The following is an 11,446-nucleotide window of genomic DNA, read 5'->3' on the forward strand; positions in this document are numbered from 1 at the left end:
ACTAATACTTGCCATGTCAAGTGAAAGTCTCTCCCATCAAACTTGTGGATTTGAAGTTTTACATCAACATAGGCCATGATAGGAAGGTCTTATCAATCGCATAGTGCAATGGTAGTGTTTAATCCTTTACAAGGTTATAAGAGAGGAAGCAAATGAAATGATGTTTAAATCAAATGAGTAACAAGTTAAAAGTGATTAAGAAATTAGCAAGACAAGATTTGTAGAGGAGATTAAATGGTCTATGTGTTCATATTTGACACATAGCCTTACAATTGGTCAAGAGAGACGATGGTGATAGTTAAGCACTTAGTGAATATGCTTAAGGTCTAAAAACCTTCAAATTGCAGAGAAGAACCAGAAAGCAATGATAACTATATTGATTAGTAGTGTTTAAAAACACTAATATTGAAGCATAGTGAAATGCTTGTGTTGGAATATGATGGAATGACATGCTTGAGAATCACCTTGAGGGCAAGAAGCTTAGAATTTTAAGCCTCTAGATTTTCAATGAACTCGAATCTTGCTCAATCTCGATGATTAAAATCATTGTTGATGACTTCAATAAGAAGATTTTCTTTTTTCAAAAACAAGCTTCAAGCTTTCTAACTATCCCTGCTGCCAGACAAGGTGACAGATAGGGTTTGGCCCATAGTGGTCAGCATAGAAGGAATTTTTGCACACCCTCTTAGAGGGAAGATAGTCTACTTGGGGGGCTACAAATGCCTTATGAAAGCCCCTTCAATGAAGCTCACCAAAGAGAGTATTAGCAGGTCATTGCTGTAGCAATGAAAATTGCACCAGATTTGGGTATTTTTGCAATATCGGGCCAAAGAGTGTGCAATGTGGTCGATTGAAGTGACAAATAGATGTGCCTTGAGATGAGAAAGAAGTCTCCAAAAGAGACCATGAGCTGAAACACCCTCGTTTGCCCTCACTAGGTCCTCCACTGACTACTAGTCAAAATTTGGCTATGGAGGTTGATAGGTTAAGATGAAGAATGACATTTCCTTGTGCACTCAATTGAGATACGATTAGGGGAAGCTTAATGGATCAAACATGGCTATGATAACATGTTGGAATAGTAGAGTTGCAACATAGGAGTGTGCACAAGAGGGAGATGAGAGTTGACAATGTAGAAGAAGAAGATCTTTCATATTCAATTGTTAAAGACATTTGCTAAAGAGTGATAGCTTAGTAGATTGTTGCATGTATTTGCAAGTTGAAGGTCTCAAGTCCAAATCCCTCATCGATAGCAAGCTTTGTGGCATGCTACACTTCGGAGTGAAATACTTGGATTAGGGCAAAATAACCTTTGGGTGAAGAGATTGGGACGAAGCCCTACTTATGAAAATAGATTGCACTATAGAGACAATGTATACACTTGAGTTTTTTATTTTTTTCAAGAAGTAATAATATTGAGGGTCCAAATCTTGGAATTGTCTAACTTAAGGAGGGCTTTTGAGAAAGTGGTCCCTCATCATATGTAAGTTGGAAGCAAGCTTTGCTACAAGGGCCTTGCTTTTAGAAAAGTATAGAATGATGAATCTAAGGAATGAGCATTGAGCATTTTGGAATTGACGAGCATTGAGTATTTTGGAATTGACATCAAAGGGATAATATTCCTATATTAGGGAGAAAATCCAATTGGTATGATAAGTTGGTTAAGAAATTGTTAATAAAGCTGAGATTGTAAAATGTTATAAATATAATGTGAGCATCCTATTTAAGCATTAAAAAGAAAACCTTGGGATTGCCTGCCTAGGCCTCTTAGAAGGCTTGTTATCGATAATGCTGAATAGGGAAACAACTAAAAGTGTGAATAGCGAGATGGTTGTTATTGAAAATAGTCGAGTGTGAACGGTGAATGTAGGAGATTAAGAAATTAATAAGGGGCAGGGCTGGGAGCATGGTTAAAATAGGCCTGCACAGTCGGGGCTGATATAAAAAGCTGAGGGGACGTAACGGGCTGTAAATTGTATCTCCCCCCTCCTCCTCTCTCTGTGTCCGTCTCCAGAGTCCAGCGCCTCTTTCTCTCTGTCTCTCTCTCTCTCTCTCTCCGTCTCGCGTAAGCGCAACAGGAGCTGATCGACAGACATGGAGGAAGGTGCTGGGATCAGGCAGCCTCACGCGGTGATGTTCCCTTACCCAGCGCAGGGACACATCAATCCGATGATGCAGCTGGCGAAGAAGCTGCTGGCGCAGGGCTTCTTCATCACCTTCGTCAACACTGACTTCAACCACAGCCGCATGTTCCAGAACGGGGCCGCCAGCGCCCTGCTCGACACGCCCAACCTGCGCTTCGAGCACCTCCCCGACGGCCTCCCGCCCGCACATGGCCGCTTCAACCAGAACGTCATCGAGGTCACGGCTGCCATCCTCGCCCTGCCCGGCCCCTTCGCCCAGCTCCTGCGCCGCATCACGCAGGCTCGCACCTCCCCCCCCCTCACCTGCATCATCGCCGACGCCTTCTGCTCCTGGATGCAGGACGTGGCAGACATCTTCCGTGTCCCGCGCGTGTCCCTCTGGACCACCCCCGTCCATGCCAACCTGGGTTATCACTTCCAGTCTACTCTCTGCTCGGAGGGCCTCATCCCCGTCAAAGGTATAACTCACTCACTCGCCTCATCTTCTCAACTCAATTGACGTACTCGAATTATCTCATATGCAGTAGCTTTCATCGTGTTGCGGTTGAGAATCGATCAGTGCAATTTTCCGTTTCACAATCCTCGATGAAGGGACCGTATGCCTTGGCTTTACATAAACACCGGAACAGTAGAGCTTCAAATAATTTCCCATGGTGCTAACTTCTATGTTATTTCCATCTTGTTAGCATCTAACATGATGAATTCCCCATTGGAGCCACCCCACTCACACCACACTTAGCCTATTTCATTGTGGTCGCCGGAACTGTAACCTCCTCCACACACTGCAATCCCATCCCCTCTTGCAGCAGGCTAGATATCAGCTACCTCCAACACCGAGGATTTGATTCCGAGAGTGCTTGCAAGGAGCTTGTGAAGGCGTTTGTTCAAATTATATATGTAAAAAAATTTCAAGCAATAAGAGTGGTTTCTACTTTTCTTGACCCCTCTAATTCCACAGGCGCAGCATCCAGGTTGTTTGGCATGCTCAGCATCCAAGCATTTGCCAATAGATTGCTCTGCTTTTAGGCCCTGTGTGTTAGGAAAAATGTATTATCTGAGTCTTTTGCTCGTGAATTTTGCTTTTATGAATTGAATGGTAGTGGCCGATAATACATACGTAATACCAAGCTTGACTTAGTTGTTGGTGGCAGACAAGAAATCTCTGTCGAAGGTGATCTCATGCATCCCAGGGATAGTAGGCATGCCGCTGGCGGATCACATCTCCTTCTTCCTGGTGGAGGACCAGACGAACTTCCTGTTCCAGTGGCATCTGCAGCTGTGCATGCGGCGGGCCAACGAGGCGGCGTGGAACCTGGGGAACAACTTCGAGGAGCTGGAGGGGGAGGCGGTGGCGGCGTGGCGGGCGGAGGTGCCGAGCTTCCTGCCGGTGGGGCCGCTGCTGCCGGAGGCGGTGCTGAGGGGGGAGAAGTGCGCGGAGAAGAGGGCGGGGCCCAGCCTGTGGCCGGAGGACGCCAGCGCTTGCGAGGAGTGGCTGGACGGCCAGGATGCGCGCTCGGTGCTGTACGTGTCGTTCGGGAGCATCGCGACCATGGATGAGGACGAGGTGGCGCAGCTGGTGCAGGGGCTGGAGGAGAGCGGGGCACCCGTCTTGTGGGCCATCCGGCCGGACCAGGGCGGGTCCGCGCTGGCGAGCCTCCGGGCCCGCATGGCGGCCCAGCAGGCCGCGGCCCGCCGCCCGCCCGTGCTGCTGGTGGCCTGGGCGCCCCAGCTGGCCGTGCTGACCCACCCGTCCGTGGGCGGCTTCCTGAGCCACTGCGGCTGGAACTCGGTGGTGGAGAGCCTGTCGTCGGGCGTGCCCATCCTGGCCAAGCCCGGCGGCTTCGCGGAGCAGTGCATGAACGCGCGCTACATCGCGGACGTGTGGCGGGTGGGCCTCCGCCTGCCCGCCCACGCCTCCGCCAAGGCGGTGAAGCAGCTGGTGCAGGAGGTGATGGGCAGCGAGGGCATCAGGTCGCACGTGTCGCACGTGCGCCAGGCGGCCCTTAAGGCCATCACGCCGCCCGCTGGCTCCTCCGCCACCAACTTCCAGCGCTTTGTGGACGACATGCGCAGCCGTGCAGATTCCTCTTCTCAGCCCTCCACGTGAGGAACCCCATGATCCATCGCCTCCTTCGATGATTCTGTGTAATGAATGCCGCGTAGTAAACCTATTTTACCCTACACGATGTGCCACAAAACCTTCGTGCGACATCTTGTAAGAAACGTTCTCCAGCTACTTGTCAGTTTATTGAATCTCTCTCTCTCTCTCCACTAGGGGCCCATATGTACTTTTTAGCTCACCTACCCTCGATCCACCTTCGCATCTCGATTCTCCGCTGCACACACACTCTCATATCTCACTAGCCTATCGCTCGCCTCCTCCACACCCTCTCATATCTCACTAGCCTATCGCTGCCCCCCCCCCCCTTCTCTCTCAACATATGTAACCATTGCCTCCCTTGCCTTGTCTTGGCTACAAGCATCTTGTACATACGCACCACATTTTTTTTTTCCCAATCAGAAATTGATGTCAGCTTTGCCCATAGTGATGACTACAAATCTTACATACACAATCAATCTAGAACCCTTGAAAAGTGAGAATTTCCAACTTGATTTGCTTATTGTGCTTTCTCTTCAAAGATTAGATTAGCACTTTTTAAGTTGAAATGTATTGAGTACTTTTCTACCAACAATCAACTTATTTTGTATTCATGTAAGGACATTGAAGACTTTTTCCAACAATTATCACACTATCTCATCAATATGCTTCGTGCTTGTCCACTTACGTCTTGTGTCTTGTTTCTACTTTTGTCTTTTCATTATGCCTTTGCGTACAAATGTGCACATGGTTACACCAGTGCTTATGTGCATCTTCTATCCCTTCTCACATTTTAACATCTCTATGACATAAAATTGCAAACTTTTTGGGATTCTGTCATTGTCACATATAATGCCCAATTGATAACCATACACTAGTTGTAGTTACTCAAGGAGAATGAGCCTATAAACAAATGTAAATACACTTCTAACTAACAAGTCAAAAGAAACATTAAAAGTTTAATGATAGAGTAGCATAATCAAATGCAATCAGCACTCCTTTATGCTCAAGGATGGCAACACCACTACATGAATAGTTGTTCATTGCAAATGAAACAAAGTGATTACCCAAATGGTGGAGGTTTTGTGTTGCTATGTGTTAGCTTCAATTCACTCACAATGCCTCATAGTATGTAGTTCATCCATGAATTGAAACTTACACAATATTGACTCATGCATGACTTTTACAAACTCTATTAAGATTATTGAAAATGTGTACAAGTCCAAAACACTTATTCTCAACAAGATACATGGTAATATACATTGTGTGTGATGTATGAAAGAGGAAGCTTTTGAATTGTGCAACTTTGACATCAACTTTGTGGAAAAAACTCATAAAAGACTCACACATGCTCTCTCTCTCTCTCTCTCTCTCTCTCTCTCTCTCTCTCTCTCTCTCTCTCTCTCTCTTTTCATATGATAATTGTGATGCAACGACTACACAATGTTGTGTAGTTTTATAATTATGTGTGAGTATTTAAGGACTCTCTATATGTCTACATGTGCGTGTGTGCATGTGTGTGTGTGTGTGTGTGTGTGTAACTCTCAAACTCAAATATGAAATTTTTGAATTTATGTGACACTATGTAACCATAGTTGTCACTATTATATGAGTGTATTAAGGACTCATTTTTTAAAGGGGCGGTGGTGAGTTTCTAACAATAATCGCGCAATCTCATCAATGTTAAGTGATTCTCTATTGATGCATTGAGTTGGACTTTCGTGTTTTCATAACACTCTTGCCCTATCATAGTAGGCATGTGCCATGTGGTTAGACTATGTATATAATGTCATTTTTCAGTTTCCTTAGTCTTGAAACATCTCTTTGATAAAGGATGGCCAAGTTTTTAGGATTGTGTCATTTTTTGTATACAACATGTGATTGGTAACCTCCTTATATAGACCATACTTCAAGGTTTTCAAGGGCAACGAGTCTATACATGAATGTAATAAACTAACAAGTCAAAAGAAACATTGCATGAACAATTAATCATTTTTTGTAAACCAAATTGCCACTTAAACCAACTAAAGCTCATTCATGAATCAAAACTTTAGTGTTCTTGACTAATAGATGATGTGTGTCAACTCAAGTGAAATTATGGCTACTAACTACAACTCCTTAAGAACCCTTATTATTAACAAGGTACATAGTACTATACATATTGTGCAAACCATGGTATGGAACATGAGAATTTAAAATACTCCACCCCTTCGACTTTACTTTCATAGAAAGAAACACCATTCAAGTGTTCTCTTTCTCTACACGCACACACACGCACACACACACACACACACACACACATGTATATACATATACGTGCATACATACATGTGCATATATCTATGTGTATGTATGTATATTTTTTCTCTCTCTCCCCATGATTTAGATAGCATGTCCTATAAGGAATGATGCACTAATGCTGCAAGATATTTTATAAGTTCTATAATTTCATTTGCGATTGTTAGACTCTATGTGCAAGTGTGTATGCATGAGAGAGAGAGAGAGAGAGAGAGAGAGAGAGAGAGAGAGAGAGAGAGAGAGAGAGAGAGAGAGAGAGAGAGAGAGAGAGAGAGAGAGAGAGAGAGAGAGAGAGTGTGTGTGTGTGTGTGTGTGTGTGTGCATTTCTTTCTCTCTCTTTGTCCCCCCTCTTTTCCTCTATTATGATGATTACTTTATTTACTGCTATGAAATAACATATTATTTATTTATTTTGTGAATTATCATTTGTCTATTTGCCACATAGTAGTGACTTTGTTAGTACTATAGTGTTGTGTGTGACAATGTACATCAAGATCATCCAATATAGCAAATCACCAAGATAGTAGGCCTACAAGTCCCCATTAAATGGAGCATCCTTTTAATAAGAAGTACCATGCACCAGATAGCCAAATATCTTGATAGATATTAAAGGGCATCCTTTCGACAAAAAGTATAGTGCACTAGAAATACATCAATAACAATTCTAAAATATCTACAACACTCCAACTAATAAATTTCTCATCAAAAACATAAAACACATAGTTCCATGTCATCTATCCACTTGGCGTAATGTGACCAGTGTCACACATAGTAATACGAATAATAAGTCACTATCATGTGGCAAATGGAAAAATAAAAATCCAAAAAATAAATAACATTTATAATTATCATAATGCCCTCCATCCCCCCCCTTCCCCCTCAAGCTCATATGTAAGACTACAAAACTTCAAAACAACATTTCATTGCTATTATAGTGAACTATTCCTTTTTTGCTAAACATAGGACATAAATTTTGAATGACTACAAGGAAGGGCCTCCCCCTTCAAATATTATATGTTTAAATAAAATCCAATAAATTATTCTAGCTACTTCAATTGGCTACCTAGCAGTGAACATGCTCATTCAATTTAGATTTTGTGTCAATCATTAGGTGCAAACGGAGCTTCTGAGGGGGTGAAATGATAGAGCAAAAGTTCTGGTCACATTTGGGTATCAAAAGGTTTCTCATGCTTTTACATAGGCAGATAGTGACTCTAATCTAAAATGTGATTCAACTTAATCCATTGTAGTATGCACGTCTATATGTATACACATCTATAAGCACATACGCTGATACGTAAGGAGCACATTGCTTTGACTATCAAATAGATACTACAATGCTTTACCTTGACATTTCAAAACCATTCAAATACCTCTCTTTATTTGCACAAGTGTATCTACAACCAAAACAATATATTTGTTGGCCTAAGTGTTTTTCACAACCTTAATAAAGAGAAGACACATGCATACACCACAATTCACACACAATCATATTGTCATACACATTGAGATTTGAAGGATAGATGTCTTTCCCATCCACCAAGCTTGTTTTAATGAGTTCAAGTATAGATCTCTCACACACTTGAAAAAACTTCATTCAATCTCTTATTCATAGGTTCAACAAAAACTCTCTTATATTACTTCAAACTACTTCAAATAAGCTATTGACTAGAATTATCTATGTTTATGACTTAAGAATTCAAAATAATAGAAGCTTTGAAGAGATATTATATTTAAACTCTAGTATTAAATTATTGATATTGAATACACATAGAAATACATATAGAGGCTAATGATTCTTTGTGAGAAGGCTAGCATGCTCACCCATGTCCAACCAAAGTTTTCGCAAAGCCATTAAAATGCATGTAAGATCTACGTGTAACTAGAATGCACTATTCAAAATATGAATGCCCTTATTAATATGGAGAAAATAAACAAAAAGATTATGCTTATTGTAACCATGGAATTTCATGAAGAGCATATAGTCCTCCTACTTATTATATGGTATCAATTTGGTACCCCAAAAGGAAGAAAGGGAAAAATTTATAGTAGGTGTTAACCCAAAATGGCAAAGGCTACAAGTTGTAAAGAAGAAGTTGGTCAAAGGTAGTCAAAGCAACATGTCAAATGAGCCAATGGAGGCCAACTAGTCAAAGAAAAGAGTAGACCTAAAGATATCAGAGACAAGACTTGGGTGCCAAAAAGTGCAATGTAAAATTTTGGAATTTTTGAAAATAATCTTAGCCACTTGAATCCTTAGTTGAATCTTGAAACATTTTTATATGACTAAGAATCTAGCTCACTCTCATGCACAATATATTGATCTCCTAAGAAATTAAGCTTAAACTCATGTATGTACAAAACATCCTACAAGACAATATTGGACATGGGCAAGTCAATTAGTGTTTCTGAAAGTTTGTGCCAACCATGAATCTCTAAGTATTTAAAGCTCAAAATGAATACAATCTCTCTTTCTTGTGTATGTAACTATGTGAACCTGTGTTTCTCTAATTCCTTCTCCACCTTTTTTCTTTTAGCGCAGAGAGAGAGAGAGAGAGAGAGAGAGAGAGAGAGAGAGAGAGAGAGAGAGAGAGAGAGAGAGAGAGAGAGAGAGAGAGAGAGAGAGAGAGAGAGAATTTGTGTATCTGACCTTGGTTGAGGCCTCCCCTTTTGTTACCTTGTGTCTAAGATCCTCCTCTTCCTCTATTCTTGATTCTGGAAAGAGCTTGAAGATACAACCATTGCTTGGGTGAGAGAGAGGACAAAGATTAATAGAGTGTATGAGAGCTTGGGGGAAGCTTCCCTTCTCCTCTTCTTTCTTTTGTTGTTCTCATTCTTTCTTTTCTTTGCTCATAGTAGTGGTTGTGGATTGGATTGAAAAAATAGAAAGGCTATAATGTATATGGAGGACCTGTAATGGATCACGGTTTACGTTGGACTAAAAAATGGGTCTTTTTTCTTTAGAGAAAGTGTTTAGACCAATCATGAGAGTACCATGACAAACCACATGATTTCATTGATTTTACCATATATAGTTTAAAAATAAAAAGTTGAAAAAAAGATTTATAAGTTGGTTTTCACAAATAAAAAATTAAAAGAAAAGTGTTTTATTCCCTATATATCAATATTTTCATTCTAAAGACGTTTGAAAATAGTGTTCTCATCTCATTTAATGGACGCATTCCCCTTTTCAAGTGTGGCTCTTTCATTTAATGAAGAAAGAGCCTTTCCTCCTGTTTAACATGCTAACTCTCATACGAACAAGGTGGAAAATCTGGAAAATCTAAAGCAGAACATGGCCGAGGCAAAAGTGAAACGGAAGATGCAGGTGCACCAAGGAAAATATGGAAACACAAGAAGTGTAAAGAAGTCCTAAATCAAGGAGAGAGGTGTATAAGAAAAAGTGCAAGTCAATACTTTTGTAAAGGTGCGCAAGGTGCACCATTATTTATTTTGTAAAAGAGCGCGGGCTCTCACCCCTGCAAATTGTAAAGGTAGACTGGCAGTAGGAGGGAAGCTAGGAAGATAGGAGGACAATGGGAAAAATGACCTAGGCCATGGCTGGCCATGTGAAAAAAGAGAATAAGGGGATGACCACCCAAAAGGGATTTAGGGTTTTGTATATAAATTTGAAAAGTGAATGAGAAGTTCATTCTTTGGTGTGTGGCAAAGTGGACTCTTCTTCTTCTTCTCTCCTTCTCTTCTCTTGCTTGCTTGTGAGTGCTGAAGGGAGGGAATGTGAGTGAGCGAGGGAGTGTGTGTGAGGGTGAGAGATCTTGGAGGTGAAGCCCTCCACTATCTCCTCTCTTCTTCTTCTCTTCTCTTCTCTTCTCTCGTCTCACGCGTGGCTATGGAGGATGGATCTAGGAGGAAGAGGCTTGAGGATGCTTGAGCTTGCATCATGAATTGTGGAGCTATCGGAGTGCTTGAGAGAGAAAGCAACTCAATTGGGCATCAAGGTAAGCTCACTACACTCATAGAGAGGGATATCGCGTCAGCTATGTGAGAGGTAGCCATTGGTGCTTGCTTGAAACACTTTAAGGAATAAGCAGTCCGTGGATCTTGGCAGTTGAGTGAGAGCTCCCTTTACATTTTAGTTCCGTTGTTGGGACCAACGGATTCAAGCTTGAGTGCTTGCGCACTCAAATCGAGCGTCAAAGAAAGGGTTTCATCCTCGAACTAGAGCTTGAGATGGATAGGAGGTTTTGGGTTTTTAATCCATACTACAAGTAAGTATATTTGGTTTTCGATGATTAGTTGAGTAGGATAAATCATTTCAATATTTTGCTTTTGATTTTTGTTGCATTTAGAGTCGAATAGGATCGAGAAATCTGAGTGGAAACCTCAGGGTTCGCTGCTATAAACCAGGCTTGAACATGGCACAAATAGGGAAAAATGGAAAAAAGGAGTGCTTAGATGTGTCGAAGTCACAAGGGGAGTGATAGGGAAGACTAAGGTTGTGCTCAGCAAGAGTTTAAGATATTGGGGAGCAAGGGAAAGCCTCATTTGCAATCTTAGCTTAGAGAGAGAGAGAGAGAGAGAGAGAGAGAGAGAGAGAGAGAGAGAGAGAGAGAGAGAGAGAGAGAGAGAGAGAGAGAGAGAGAGAGAGAGAGAGAGAGAGAGAGAGAGAGAGAGAGAGAGAGAGAGAGAGAGCTTGCAAGCCACGAGTCCACATCCAATCGATTGGAGCTTGTGGGAGCTTTCTGCGAGATTTAGGTACAGGAGACCCTTGGCCTACACCCTTGCTTGAATTCTGGAAGGTCTTGTAGGCGGTAGTAGCTTGAGAGTGGAGATTTTTAACAAATTGTAGTCGACGCTCTTTCTAATGTCCGATTCCACGGAATCGGATGCTCTTTCTAGTGTCCGATTCTGCGACACTCATACCAAGGACCTGGTCCGATCCAAA

At 42.0% G+C, this 11,446-nt stretch overlaps 1 protein-coding gene across 1 annotated transcript; it reads left to right on the forward strand.

Moving 5' to 3' along the window:
- Positions 1 to 1,912: 1,912 nt before the first annotated feature.
- On the forward strand, positions 1,913 to 4,754 carry LOC148021143 (UDP-glycosyltransferase 85A3-like). Its single transcript, XM_087698988.1, has 2 exons — positions 1,913 to 2,602; positions 3,296 to 4,754. Exons 1-2 carry the CDS (start codon positions 2,095 to 2,097, stop codon positions 4,249 to 4,251), a joined length of 1,464 nt encoding a protein of 487 aa, XP_087555114.1. The 5' UTR covers positions 1,913 to 2,094; the 3' UTR covers positions 4,252 to 4,754.
- Positions 4,755 to 11,446: the final 6,692 nt, after the last annotated feature.

Source organism: Lygodium microphyllum, chromosome 18 (genome assembly GCF_053477565.2).
Source record: "Lygodium microphyllum isolate KBCC chromosome 18, Lygodium_microphyllum_v1.1.10, whole genome shotgun sequence".
In the NCBI taxonomy this organism is placed as follows: Eukaryota; Viridiplantae; Streptophyta; class Polypodiopsida; order Schizaeales; family Lygodiaceae; genus Lygodium; species Lygodium microphyllum.

Excerpts from the sequence above, each read along its gene's own strand:
- LOC148021143 (XM_087698988.1), top strand. The coding sequence starts at position 2,095 with ATGGAGGAAGGTGCTGGGATCAGGCAGCCTCACGCGGTGATGTTCCCT. Across the intron at positions 2,603-3,295 it reads GGGCCTCATCCCCGTCAAAG|ACAAGAAATCTCTGTCGAAG; the intron begins GTATAACTCACT and ends TGTTGGTGGCAG.